At 32.5% G+C, this 15,254-nt stretch overlaps 1 protein-coding gene across 1 annotated transcript; it reads right to left on the bottom strand.

Annotated features, from left to right (window-relative positions):
* Positions 1 to 1,416: 1,416 nt before the first annotated feature.
* Positions 1,417 to 6,547, bottom strand: LOC129882776 (F-box/LRR-repeat protein 17). Its single transcript, XM_055957221.1, has 11 exons — positions 5,853 to 6,547; positions 5,623 to 5,724; positions 4,103 to 4,247; positions 3,816 to 4,000; positions 3,599 to 3,703; positions 3,089 to 3,186; positions 2,774 to 2,994; positions 2,633 to 2,699; positions 2,450 to 2,535; positions 1,859 to 1,957; positions 1,417 to 1,685 (listed from the first exon to the last, which is right to left on the bottom strand). Exons 1-11 carry the CDS (start codon positions 6,443 to 6,445, stop codon positions 1,620 to 1,622), a joined length of 1,767 nt encoding a protein of 588 aa, XP_055813196.1. The 5' UTR covers positions 6,446 to 6,547; the 3' UTR covers positions 1,417 to 1,619.
* Positions 6,548 to 15,254: the final 8,707 nt, after the last annotated feature.

The raw sequence follows: 15,254 nt of genomic DNA, 5'->3' as shown, positions 1-15,254 counted from the left end.
GAAAACAAAATTATCCATGCTAATGAAAATCATCAATCATCTTTTGGGTTAGGTACAACCAACAAAAAGTGTATGGGCTCATTTATCTAATTTAAAGCTTGAATAAAACTAACAAAAGAGAAAATATATACATTTCTCTGCACACCTACTACCCACCTTTCCAATCTTATTCCTTCATTTTTATTCTTCTCTTATTCACTTTATTCTAAAAATTTTGTTTGGCCATAAAAATACCAAATACAACTTCATCCACTTTTTATCATCACTCTATTTTTAAATATTACCCCAATTTTTTAGATTTTTACAAAAACCATACTTATGTTTTTACCCACCAACCAATTTTTTTTAAAAAAAAAAAAGAAGAAGAAAGTTAACTACAACCATTTGAGACATGCTCCTTTGTCTTCTCGGGCAAAAGATCGAGAGAGAAATGAATGCTCAAGGAGAAGAAATTGTTTACACAATATGAGAAGATTTTATTAAAGAATAGCTTCAATAGTGAAAAATGTTGTTTATTGGCGATGTTATGGGAGACAAAAATATGACTCCGTGTTCAATAGCAATGTTGTTTACTTTTTGTATTATAGTGGATTTGTAAAAGTTAAGTTGGGTTATTTTTCTTGTTTTTAGAAGTTAAAGATACAAACCATATTTATAAAAAAGTACATCCAAATGCTAAAAAAAATCCAAATACTATGGCCAACTCCAACTTCTAAAATTCCAAATAAAGTGAAATAATTCTTAATTTTCATGATCAAACACCTATGAACCGTCTCCATTTGATGTAAATTTTCACCTATAAATCATCTCCATTTTATGTAAATTTTCATGGTCAAATGCGTATGAACTATCTCCATTTTATCTTCCTTTTATATACATAATAGTCCTATTTTTTATTTGTGAAATCAACTAAAAAGAAGGATTGATACTTAAATTGTACTTTTATAAATTTGCTCTTTTCCTAATAACCCTTCCGCACCACAAACAAATGGCTGATTTTTGGAAAAAAAAAATCATTTACGTCTCAAAACAAGACCAAGAGAATGAAAAAAAATATATTGAAACAAAAAACTCATGTAAAATTAAAATCAACCATAATCACTCATCAAACGTCAAAGCAATGAGAAAGCATAATTTGACAAATATGAAGATAATACCTACATAAATTGGTCCGCAATTTTTTTATGTTCTCTCTAAAAGCTTCACTAAAATATCTCATGCCCTTTCATGTGTAAGAAAAAATATACCCGGATCTATCTTGACAAAATTTTGTTTTTGAGGATTATTTCATCCATGCCAACAGTAACTCTCACATTTTCATCTTCACCAGACTTTGGCATGTACAGGCAGAGTGCATCTTCTTCAAACAAAACTTTATTCCATCAAGGAAAAAAATGCTGAAAATATCACACACAGTTTACGTTTGAGCAACAAGTTCACAGTGCTAAGCACTTTTTATTGATAAAAGGGAATATAATCCCTGTGTTGACAACATTGAGAATAGTTCTATCAATGAAGATTAAATGATAAGGCCTTGGCCTCAGATCACTATAATACAAAGAATAGACAAATAAGATGTCCTAGAGTAACAACAAAGCCAGTACAAGACAAGTTTCTGACTAATAAACAAGCACTGCACAGCGTTTCTTTGAAAGCCTTCTCTTTCTCTTTGCATCATCAAATGGCTGCACAGACAAGAAGTAATATTTTATATAGAATCATGTGAAAGGCAATGTCTAGACAAAATGTAAAACAGAAATGAGTAGAACCCAAACAAATGTCTTAGATTCCTAAATGGAAAAATCACAACTTTTAGTTGTGTTATCAGCTTGTGGTGATGCAAGCTTTTTGGTATTACCTGGGGACTGTATAAATGAGGAACTCTGATCCTTTTCGAGCCATCAGGAAGACGTTTGCAAGGAAAATGATTGTCTTCACCCATAAAATCACCAGAAACCTGCATGGAACACAAAAGGGAGTCAGACTGGGCAGAAAGTGAACTGTGGTGATTCAAATGTTCCTACTGCCATGGAAGATCTTTTAGTCTGCCCTATCCCAGGGCAAAAGGATGTTAGTAACTATTTAGTTATAAAGATCTTCCTTTACTCATCCTACATACCCTGGGCAAAAGGATATGAGTAGTAACTTGTTAGTTTCACTTTAAACTTACATGTACAAACAGAGAGCATGAAGCTTTAATTAAATGAATCTCCAAGGCAATACTAAGAGGTCTTTTTCTTTATGCAGAGCAAAACAACATTGTAAAGGTATGATCAGATAACCCAAAAAGTGCACACACTTGCTCTGCCAATCTTACAGATGTCTCAAGTCTATGAAGTAACTAGTCCTAACTGGCAGTCCAACACAACGTGGAAAAGATGGTCACCTGGCTAGAAGGATGATGCAGAACTGAAAACAAAGTAAATGCAGGAGACATCTACTAGTTTACCTGATTCTGAAGAGTTTCAACCAATGCGTCTTGACAACCTGATGCATGTACACTTTCCAGATTAGGGCACTGAAGTAGCAATCTCCCTGTAGTCAAGTATAAAATTTACAGTTTAGATAAAGAAAGAAGAGCATCAATTCCAAAAGAGGTAATAACCTAATTGAGGGACATGAAAGTGCAGACCCGAATTCAAATTCATACAAGAGTTCAGGTTCAAATCATTAAGCTCTGGGCAATTAAGATATAATGCCTGCATGAAAATTTCAATCAGCAACAGTAGCAAAGACAGGAATAATCCTTGTAACTTGTAGACTGATATCTTACATCTAAGCCAGAGCAACCCCATAAGCTGAGTTTCTTCAAGCAGCTGTGCTTAATAATCAATTTCTGATAAATAAGGTGTAATTTACTATTTGGTGTTCTTTGTAACTCGACATTATCATTTTCCTGTGTTGCTGGACTGTCTAGATCTGGGTCGCATATGCTCATTCCACAGTCCATTAGCTCTAGATTAGGCAACTGAGCTGCAGCAAATTGTATGCCACCTATAAAATAATCCAACAAGAAAGAAAAATAAATTAGTGAGCATACCAAAAATTGTGCTGGATTGGATATCAAGGAAGCAGATTTAAGTATTACTTGAAGTGATGTTTGGACAAAGAGCAAGAAGAAGTTTCATCAGTGTCTCCGGAAATACATTGCATATCATCCCAATTCCACTGTCACTAATACTAGACCTGTAACAAGAGAAATAGCTGGCATTAGATATGCAGATGCATGCCATGCACTGAAGGAGTCACAATGACATAACCTGAATGTTGTTCAAAATTAAGTTAATAATTTTCCAAGGTCTACTCTAGCATTTTAGCCTCCTTCTCAACCATCAAACTTAGCTCAATTGCTACCCCAATGTTATTTGTTAAAGTAGCCATCAATAAACCAGCTTAATTTGTTCTACTTTATGACTGTTTTGATTGTTTTAGAGGATATGGACATCCCAAGAATAAGAAATTAAACTGGCAGAAAAGCAAGAAACTAATATGCTAACTAGATAACTATAGAATTTGTTTATTTATAATCTAACACTCCAGTATTTTCCATCCCAACAATTTGGAGGAACCAAATAAGATATCAGAAACTGAAACTTACCCACTCAAATCAAGTAACTCGAGCCTCGAGTAGCTCGAAGCAATAGCAGCAACAGATGCATCAGTAATTTCTGATCCTAGTACAAGGGAAAGCATTCTTAATCCCCTGAAATTCAAAGCAGTAACTAATAAGCTTTATGAAGGTTCAAGATATCTTCCATAAAAGAAAAATTAGTCAAAGAAAAATGTAAGAACCAAAACCAAAAAATGTTACAAACCTTAAATTTGCTGCTGTTAGAGCAAGCACAACAGCATGTGTCAGCCGAACTGAGGCAACATGAATGTTCTGTAGTCTTGGACAGCTCCTTCCAAGACCATCCACCATAGCAGTAAGATCAGTGTTTTCATTCTCTTGGCGAGAAAAAATCAGGGAAATCTCCTTCAAATTGGGGCAGTTGAAGACCTAAGTAAGTGGAAACAGGTCAGATGAAGGGTTGTACTAGAAAAAATGGAGTAAGCACAGATAGTTATAGGTTTAATGCCATAACATCATTAGATAGTTTACCATCTTAGAGTGACAAAAGAGTTCCGAAAGGCAAAGAGTGGAAAGGCTAGTTGAAGAAAGAGTAAAGCCCCCAAGATTTGAGCAGCCTTCCATCTTAAGATTGGTAAGACACCTTTTATCAGCAACAAAACGACCTAATTCATCCCTATATAAGACACATGGGTTTTACAAGAACCATTAGATCAGATTGACATTGATAATAGTGCAAAATAATATTGCAAAATCATTCCTGAATATAAAATATAGGACAAGCCCCTGTAATTCTATTAAGGGTCTTCTAGAAGATGTCTAATTATTTAAAAATACCAACATTCCAATTTGGACACCAAATAAGAGATTAACAGCATCACAATGTCTGCCAAATAAGGAGTGATAAAAATGTATCAATGCGCAAAAGCTGTGATAGCAGATGGTTTTCATTAATCTTTCATAAATGGTGTTTAGTTGGGCCATAAACACATATGCAACTTTGTTATGGCATTGAATGTGAGGTATGTAATATGAAGATGCAATAGTACAAGATTAGATAAGATTGAAAATGATAAGGAACAGAAAATTCAAGTAGCACGCATAAAGGATAATATAAGAGGAAGTCAATTGAGATGTACCAATCCATATGTGTGAAACTATAATTTTTGAAGGTGTTAAAACAAAATAAGATAGTTATAAAATCATATGGAAAGAAGTTATTCTAAAGACTATAATCTCTTCAAATTCAAGCCAACAAAGCAAATAATAAAGCACACAAAAAAAAGATACTCATAGGCAACACCAAGTAGTTTGAACTAAATCTTAGTCAAGTTTGTACACGTAAGTCCTATGTTCACTAGAAGTCATTTAATCTCATTAGACAAAGTATTCCAATAAAATATGCAATGTACCTAATATTAGGAAACATAAATTACTAAAGATTAGATAGAAACAAATCTAAGTCAGGCATATAGATAGAGGCTCTAACTAAATTGGAATTTATGTATAATTATTTTTGTTGTTTGAATGTGAAGTAGCATAATCACTGACTTCCCAAATGTAAGTTCTTCACATTCGATTCAACTGAACATGAATGAGTAAGTTAGCTACAAATCCACAATGAGACTTCCAGCTAAAGAGAAAAACTCCAAAGATAACCAGGGATATCTGCTTCTACATTAACACATCTTATAACACATATACTGCATCTGAGATATTAGACACATCTAACTAAAGGAAAATTATGTTACTAAAATGCATTGTGATAACAAAAACCAAAACATCATATTAAAAAAAAATCCAACTTGGCTAAAAAAGTTGATATGGATAAATAGCAGAGGATAAGAATTGGCAGATTTAAGAAACAAAAGCCAATTCTTCAAACACACAGAGGCCAAGAGTAACCCAAGCCCTCTAAGGGTGTGATGTCCCAACACCCACCTCGTTCTACAGCTAATTTACAAAGATAACAACACTAGTATAATCAACTAGACATTAAGATCAAGTCACAGAGACAATTTATCAAATATTGCGTGAGATCCAAAGCATACCCTGTTATCCGATTGACTGAGGTATCGGAAGTGAGGATCTCCACTGACTCCAGATTAGGGCAGGAAAATGCAATGCAGGCCAGCATTGTGGCATCCACATCACTGAAACACCAAAACCAGTACTTCATTAGTTTTCAACAAAGCTATAGTTTTATTCCTATAGAAGACGGATCCAGTTAATAAATCTATAGATCCAATCATCATTTCATTGATTCATTTATTAAACTAACCTTTTCATTCTAAGAGAAAGCTTAACAAGTCCAGGGCACTTCTGCAACACCGATCCAACAAGTCCAATTTGAGCTTTCACAGGAACTTCAAGTCTAAGCTCCTCAGCCGACTTCCAAATCCTTCTAGAAACATCCCTCCAACCCTTACACACCTTCGCCGACGAAAGCAACGCCGACGGTGGTAATCTCTTAAGCACTTCCCATAAACAATTCCCCGGCAACTTCCCAGACCCACCTAAATCGAACTCACTCTCAAGATCAAAAAACTCCCCCTCATCATCATCAGATCCAGGCGATTCATCTGTAACACCAATATCATCAAAAGAAAGTGCTCGCCGGAGCTGTGGAACAGCCTGACGCCTCGGAGGTGGAGGTGGAGTTGGCTGAGGACGAATAACAGAAAGTGGAGAAGGCAAAACAAAAGATTTATCATCAGTGGATGTAGGAGTAGGAAGTTCGTTGTTTAAATCACAAACATGGCCTTTTTTAGGAAGGCCACATCGACCACAGTTGTAGCTACCGCGTTTTTTGCCACGCTTCTGAACGAAATCTTCAGGGATGGGAGTAGAAGGATGGGAATGGCGGGGCTCCATTGTTGGATTTCGGAGAGTGAAAATGTGGTAAGAAAGGCGAAGAAATAAAGGGCGGGGGAAGGCGCGGGAGTTTTGGCTCACTTTGGCGCTTCTCTCTGAGAAATTTTATTTTAATTGCTTGGAAGCGTCATCATGTGCTATATATTATTGTGGGACAAATAAATTATTTATATTTGAATTTCTTACTTAATCTGCTCAAACTAATGTCTTTTATTCTACCCATAATAGGCTTTTCATTTATATCCACTTTCCTATTTCAAATTGTTTCTTACATTTTGACTGGAAAAAAAAAACTTATAATTTTCTTTAAGATTTAACTTGATATTTTAACATGAAATGCGGATTATTGGATTTTTGGAGTTAAATTTGTAATAATAAAATTATAAAACTTTAAAATTCAATATCTCATAAATTACTTGGCCAAAAATTACAAAACTAAGCAATCACGGACATTTATTAAGTTTCCAAATATAACATATAAAACTCTAAATATATATTTTGCATATTAATTATATATGTCAAACATCGGATGCCAGCTTATGGCTTTGTTACCACCGCAGTATTTGAATCATAAATATCAATTGAAGAGGCTTACGGGTTTTTTCATAACGAAAGCGGATTTGCAATAACCACGACTCATAATAGTAGAGTGTTTCACTGACCCTAACTTTCTTCTAATGTGAAAAACTCTATTTTTCTACCCTTATAATAGTGTATTTATTTGTAAGTGTTAGGGTTAAGAAAGAGGACAAACTAATGGGCTAACGGGCTAATTAGCACCCCTTATGAATGGACCCAATCCGAACAGTTCTCCAAAACCTAATTGATATAAAAAAAAATTCTAAAACCAATCCTCATTTAAGTCGTCATATTTGTTTCTTAAAAATATTTACATATCAATTTTATCACAATTTGCAAGAAAATACCACGTCTAAAGACATTATTTCAAGAATTAAAATACCTTATTAAAATAAAAATATTAATATTCAAAAAAATAATTAAAACACAAGTATTAAGAAATACATATTTATCTTCCTTTTTATTTTTAATCATGAACCATTTATACACGATAATAGTCTATAATTTTGACGCCACTTTATTTATCATTAAGAATACAATTACTCTCAAGTCTCAACCAATATTCCTCAACATATTTCAATTAATTTTAAAATATGATTAAACAATATTTATACCATAATCATAGCCTTTCTATCTTAGCGGGTTCTTCTCAACAATTTTGAAATACTCAATCAAAATATTCATACCCAAAAATAAATCTGCAACAAAAGAAAATATGTCATCTAATTGGAAAAAAACGAAAAAAGACACGAAAAGAAAAAAAAAGTGAATAAAATGAAATATAAATGTCGATCACTGGAAAAAAAAACAAATTCACATACAAAAAATAATTGATGATGAATTTTCTCATAATCTCTTTTTAATATCTCAGCACTAGAAAAATATCTAAACTCAAATAAATTTTCAATAATTTGTCAATCACTTTCAAGATAAACAAACTAACAACTAATAACAAATTAAATTTTAAACAATTTTTAAATTAAAATGTGTGAAATTTAAGATCAAAATCAAAAAATAAATGAATTAAGAAAGATAAACTGATAAGTTGTTGAACTTGACTCTAATCTCATCTCCTTCTCCTAACAATAAGTTGTGTCCTTGTTGATCTCTTATTAATAAGAGAATACACAAACACACCCTTAATATCTATTAATAAAATTGAGTTATTTCACACTCCTACATCATATTAGTGCATATCAAACTAACTAGACTAAATACGTTCATGCACTAAGTACAAGAAGTAAAAAGATTTAAAAAAAAAGAAGAGATTCTAGGAATAGAACAAAGGACAATAATGAAATATATTTAAAGTTTAGTATATTTTCTACGCATGAAATAAGGAAAGTGTACAATTGATTAGGCTGATCACATTCATACATCAAATAGTAAACGAAAATGGAAGAGAAATTTTGAGAAATGAAATAAATGATAATGATGAGGGCTAAGTAGTAAAAGGAAACAACAGATTAATTTTTTAAAAATAAAATAGATTATAATAATAAGAAATGAATTAGTATGACATATTTAAGTTTTTTCTAATTTTAATGATACGAAATAAGGAAAAAGTATTAAAAATAAGATTATAAATAAATAAAGAATCCAAACATAAGAGAGTTGATGTGGCATCTCTTAAAGATCGAGTCTCTATTTATAAAGAGAGGGAATTATTTGATTGTATTGATTAATTTGTTAAGGGGAAAAATGATTATGATGCATAAATCATTACTAGTATATAGAAGCGTGAAGAAGCACAAGTGTGCTTCTTTACGGGGGTATTTTAGTCATTTTATACCTCCTTTTTATTCAAGCGGTGTTTGGCTTTATTTTTTCACCTCTGGATTGCTTTACTCTTTATTCTTTTAAGTGAGCTTTATCTAAATCTCATAGTGAAAAAATCCAATTACAATTTATCCCTCATTTTTCTTAAATTATCCGATTTTCTTGATTTTTCCCAGATTTCTGATACATTACGGGTTCTTCTGATACATCACGTTTTAGGTGTAGAATAATTAATGTTGTTGAGGTATTTATGAATAGTAACGCACTTTCAATTAGAATTTCTTGTTTCAATCAATCACTTTGCTAAATAAGGGAAATAATCCAAACAAATCGTAACAGTTATGAGTGACGTGAAAAACTCAAAAAACAAAGCATAACATCGAACATAAACTTCAATCCAAAATTCGAATTTATCAAGCAAATCGAAATGAATATCCCGATACTACTGAGACATTCAGGAGTTTGGCAATCCGAGGTGAGTTATGAACGATACAAAAGTGATGGAATCGTAGTGGCCGATAATATATCTTACTTGAATCTAAAAGAAACAATTGCTACTGAATTGATCATGCTACACAGTTTTTTAACAGTTTATGGATTGTATTCTGCCCATGCTACCTTCGACTTTGGTTGAATTACCTGGTAGGAGTAAGATGATTAAAGCATCTGATTTTGCGAAATTGAGATATTCATTCCTTATTTTCCTTAAATAAAAAATCAATGTATTGATAAACTTACATCTACACAGTTTTTAACAGTTTATGGGTTGTATTTGATACATATTTTTATGAATCAGAATAGTAATTGAATATCAATAATTGATACATTGATGGTTGGTAATTATTTTAATTGTAAGTTACTTGGTAGTGATATAGTAAATTCGAATTTGATACATGAGAATAGTTGATACATAACCATTCGACATATTCAACAGATTAAGGGTTGATATATTGAAGATTGTTGTATTAGTTTTCAATTGAATTGTGGTTGATACATAACATCTTGTATTGATATAGGTTGTAGATGTATCAAAAGCAATAAAGCTTGATACATGAGAATCTGATACATAAAATTTCATCTTAAATTCGAATATGATAATAGTCTGCTAAATTGTTGAATATAAAAAAAAATGTTTACTATTGGTACAAAAACAAAATTGTACATTCTACTACTAGAAAATTCAAAAAAATAATAATTAAGATTCCTGATACATAAACATTGGACGTGTAGTTACAAAAATAACTTTTTTCCCTCTTCTCTTAAGCTTTTTCAGAAGATTCATCAACTTCCGACATTGAACATTCTTTCTCTTCGCCATTTGCAAATTCGTTGTCCCTAATAAATTGTTCCTCGAAATGGACCTATTTTCTTGAAACCCATGAACATGAACATCAGAAACAAAGATATTATAGCTAGATTATTTTGAAAAATTAGTTGGATAAGTCCAATACTAAATGATGGACCATTTTACATAGTTAACAGTAAACTTAAGATGATTTTGAATCAAAAATTTTAAACATTAAACAATTAAAACTGAAAATAATAACTGAAAAATAAGACTTGAACTCGTAGATAACTAAAAGTTATGAAAATAGAGAGAGAATGCAGTTGAGAATCAAAAAGAAATGATAGATTGTAACCTCTAATTCGTGTGAGTGATTTTATGCAAGAAATTAGGGGTATGCTTAGCAAATTCCTTTAATTTTTGGATCTTGAAAATGGAGAGAGAATGAGAGCAAAGAATTTAGAGGAGAGAATGTTATTTGAGTTGTGTATCCGGAAAATGAAGGAAAAAACTGAAAATAAAGAATTTTGATAAAATTTTTAAAGGATTGAGACTTTTAGCAAATATGATAATAAAAGATGTATAGTTTGATAATTTTTTTCTTCTTTGTATGCCAAAACTTTTCCGCCCTTCTATCAATTCTCCGTTTTCCTCACTAAATTTCTTTCTAAAATTAACAAATACACAAATTAAAATCTTCTACAGTTGGCTTCTTTATGACTGTACCCATCAACTGGTAAGTTTTCAATTTGTATTGTTTTGATTTTTCATTTTATTTTAAATCTTGGGTTATATGTTATGACTTTTATGGTGATAAGTTTAGTTTGATCACTTTAGTTCTACTTATGTCGATTTTGGGGTTAAAAGGTGAAGGAGTGGAAGTTGCACATGAAGTGTTTGATGAAAGTCCTGAGAAAGCTTTTCAAGCTTCTTCATGGGTTTCTCTACATAGGTTTTCTATTTTAGTTTTGCATGTGTTTGAACTAGAAGTTTCACGATTTTGCTGAAAAGTTGCAGCTAATTAGCCTATTATTTCTTATGTTTAGGTAATTTATTTTCTTAGTGCTCGCATCTTGAAAAAGAATTGGGAAGCTTACTTTATTTTACATATTTCTATATTGGGTTGTGTAAAGATTAGATTTTTGCGAAAAAAATGTGATGGTTAATTTATTGGAATCAAGAATTCCTATTTCTTCTTGTAAAAATTTTGAGTTTTTTTGGTGAGATTTTTGTTTTTGTTTCAATGGAGGCTGATGCAAAATGGTGTGATGAGATAGTTGTTATTGAGGTTGATGTGCCAAATGTGAAGTGGAATCTATAGTTAATGTGAACTGTGTGCTTCTAAAGAGGCCTGTTCTAAAAAGTTTAATTTTTCCCTGTTTTAAAAAAGAAATTGTATAGCCTATATGTTAGTTCATTAGTTCATTAGTTCATTCTCACATATTAAACAAAGGAAAGGAAAAGAAGGGTAACTGAGAACCTACTTATTTTATAAAGTTTAATAATTTTTCAATATATATATTCAATTCACCTTTGGATTGATTCTTTTCTTTCAAGTGTACAACACAAACTGTGCCGCTCCGCCTGGAGCTACATTGGATTCCAGCATTTCTGAGGTCCAGATAGCCTCGAGCACCGTGCCAGCATGCAGCCCACACTATGGGAAAATGTGAGCATGCCTATCAGAAAATAGCGTAGGATTTTTCTTATTTTAATGTTGCTTGTAAAGATAGTCATACTTTAGTGTTTTTCTTGGGGCGTCCAGTCCCTTTTCTGTAGCTATATAAGTCCCTTTGGGCATCATAATTTGTATCCAGTTTTTGAAAGATATCACCAGAAAATTGACACTTACCTTCTAAGCATCTCTCTCATTTACTCTATGTTTGTGGTTGTTTGTGTGGACTGTTTGTAGACGATTTGTTCTTGCACTTGAAGTGATTTATTGTTGTTAGGACTGAGCCTTAGCAAAGCTGTGCAAGCTGCTTTGGTTTTCCCACGCACCGTTGAAAATAGGCCCATGACAAGTGGTATCAGAGCATTTGCTTCGAACATGGCGTCAGGGTCGCAACGCAACAAAGAGGCTGTTCAGGAAAGAGAGGTAGAGGTTCGCAAGGAAACTGCCAAGAAATGTGATAAAAGAAAGGGTAGGGATCTTTCCCAGCCCCCAGCTAATTAGCACCCCTTATGAATGAACCAATCCAATAGTTATTTTCAACAGTTCTCCAAAACCTAATTGATATAAAAAAAATTCTAAAACCAATCCTTATTCAGAACAAATGAACAATGTTTATTACATAAATTGGAGATTTGAACTTTCATTTAAGTCGTCATATTTGTTTCTTAAAAATATTTACATATCAATTTTATCATAATTTGCAAGAAAATACCACGTCTAAAGACATTATTTCAAGAATTAAAATACCTTATTAAAATAAAAATATTAATATTCAAAAAATAATTAAAACACAAGTATTAAGAAATACATATTTATCTTCCTTTTTTTTTTATCATGAACCATTTATACACGATAATATTCTATAATTTTAACACCACTTTATTTATCATTAAGAATACAATTACTCTCAAGTCTCAACCAATATTCATCAACATATTTCAATTAATTTTAAAAATGTGATTAAACAATATTTATACCATAATCATAGCCTTTCTATTGTCATGACCCTTGTGGTCAGAACTTTCTCCGAACCCCGCGCATAGCGGAAACTTTAGTGCACTGGGCTGCCTTTTTTTAATCATAGCCTTTCTATCTTAGCGGGTTCTTCTCAACAATTTTGAAATACTCAATCAAAATATTCATACCCAAAAATAAATCTGCAACAAAAGAAAATATGTCATCTAATTGAAAAAAAAACGGAAAAAGACACGAAAAGAAAAAAAAAGTGAATAAAATGAAATATAAATGTCGATCACTGGAAAACAAATAATGGATTGTTGTAAAATATACTAGCTTAATAAAATAAAGAGGAGAAAGTTATAGAGAAGAAGAGAAACAGAACAAAGAAAACCAAAAATTACTGTTTATATATTCTCTGCCATTATGCACAAAATTGTGCATATTTATAAGGTTAGAAAATAGGGCAATTAGTTGCCCAATTTGACAAATAGCCAAGTGGGTGGGACCCACTTGGATGTGACATCCACAATAATACATCCACAATAATTTAACACTCCCCCTTGGATGTCTAAAAATATTCTAGAAAATAAATAAATATAAATAGTTATTCTGAACCTCCATAGATGTTGTGCCTCGTTAAAACCTTACTTAGGAAAAACCCAGTGGGAAAAAGCCTAATGAAGGGAAAAGAGTACACACATATGGTAATACGCCTTGAATGCTGCCTCATTAAAAACCTTACAAGGAAAACCCAGTGGGACAAAACCTTAGTTAAGGAAAAAAGAGTGCAGCGCGTATTTTACTCCCCGTGATGAAAATTTCATTTGATATTTTGGAGACGACGCATTCCAACCTTATATCTTAGTTTCTCAAAAGTTGATGTTGGTAATGCCTTTGTGAATAAATCTGCAAGATTATCACTTGAACGAACTTGTTGTACATCAATATCACCATTCTTTTGCAGATCATGTGTGAAGAATAATTTTGGTGAAATATGTTTCGTTCTGTCTCCTTTTATAAACCCACCTTTCAATTGAGCTATGCACGCGGCATTATCTTCGAATATAATTGTGGGTACTTTGACATCATTTTCCAGGCCACATCTTTTTTTGATGAACTGTATCATCGATCTCAACCACACACATTCTCTACTTGCTTCGTGAATTGCTATTATTTCAGCATGATTTGAAGAAGTAGCAACAATGGACTGCTTTGTAGATCGCCATGATATAGCAGTTCCTCCGTGTGTAAATAGATAGCCTGTTTGATATCGAGCTTTATATGGGTCCGATAAATAACCTGCATCTGCATAACCAATAAGGTCTGCGCAATCTTTGTTAGTATAAAACAAACTCATATCAATCGTACCCTTCAGGTATCGCAAAATGTGTTTGATACCGTTCTAATGCCTTCGCGTTGGGGAAGAGCTATATCTTGCTAGCAAATTAACAGAAAATGTTATATCAGGCCTAGTTGCATTAGCAAGATACATAAGTGCACCAATAGCACTGAGATATGGTACTTCAGGACCAAGAATTTCTTCATCCTCTCTTGGAGGTCGAAATTGATCTTTTTCCACTTCAAGTGATCGAACAACCATTGGAGTACTTAATGGATGTGCTTTGTCCATGTAAAATCTTTTTAAGATTTTCTCAGTGTAGGCAGATTGATGGACAAAAACCCCATCTGCTAAATGTTCAATTTGCAGACCTAGACAAAGTTTTATCTTTCCAAGGTCTTTCATTTCAAATTCTTTCTTTAGATATTCAATTGCCTTTTGGACCTCTTCAGGGGTTCCAATGAGATTTATGTCATCGACATAAACGGCGAGTATAACAAACTCTGATTCCGTTTTCTTAATAAAAACACATGGACAAATGACATCATTTATATAGCCTTCATTTATTAAGTACTCACTAAGGCGATTATATCACATATGCCCTGATTATTTTAAACTATATAATGATCTTTGCAGTTTTATTGAGTACATTTCCCAAGACTTTTTACATGCTTCAGGCAATTTTAATCCATCTGGAATTTTCATGTAAATTTCATTATCAAGTGAACCATAAAGGTAAGTTGTAACCACATCCATTAGGTGTATTTCAAGATTTTTATGTACAGCTAAACTGATGAGATATCAAAATGTTATTCCATCCATAACCGGTGAATATGTTTCTTCATAGTTGACTCCGGGTCTTTGAGAGAATCCTTGTGCAATAATGCGTGCCTTATATCTTACAATTTCATTTCTCTCATTTCGTTTTCTAACAAAAACCCATTTATAACCAACTGGTTTTACACCTTCAGGGGTTTAGACTACAGGTCCAAAAACCTCACGTTTAGCAAGTGAGTCTAATTCTGATTGAATTGCCTTTTGCCATTTTGGCCAATCACATCTACGTCGACAATCTTCGACAGATTTAGGTTCAAGACTTTCACTATCTTGCATGAGGTTAATTGCAACATTATATGCAAAAATATTATCTACCGTAATTTTTGATCGATCTAAATTTATCTCATCACCGGTA

This window comes from Solanum dulcamara, chromosome 3 (genome assembly GCF_947179165.1).
Source record: "Solanum dulcamara chromosome 3, daSolDulc1.2, whole genome shotgun sequence".
NCBI lineage: Eukaryota > Viridiplantae > Streptophyta > Magnoliopsida > Solanales > Solanaceae > Solanum > Solanum dulcamara.
The sequence above is the reverse complement of the archived record's forward strand: the minus strand, read 5'-3'. Positions and strand labels throughout refer to the sequence as shown.

Excerpts from the sequence above, each read along its gene's own strand:
- LOC129882776 (XM_055957221.1), bottom strand. The coding sequence starts at position 6,445 with ATGGAGCCCCGCCATTCCCATCCTTCTACTCCCATCCCTGAAGATTTC. Across the intron at positions 3,704-3,815 it reads CTAACAGCAGCAAATTTAAG|GGGATTAAGAATGCTTTCCC; the intron begins GTTTGTAACATT and ends TTTGAATTTCAG. Across the intron at positions 3,187-3,598 it reads GAGTTACTTGATTTGAGTGG|GTCTAGTATTAGTGACAGTG; the intron begins GTAAGTTTCAGT and ends CTCTTGTTACAG.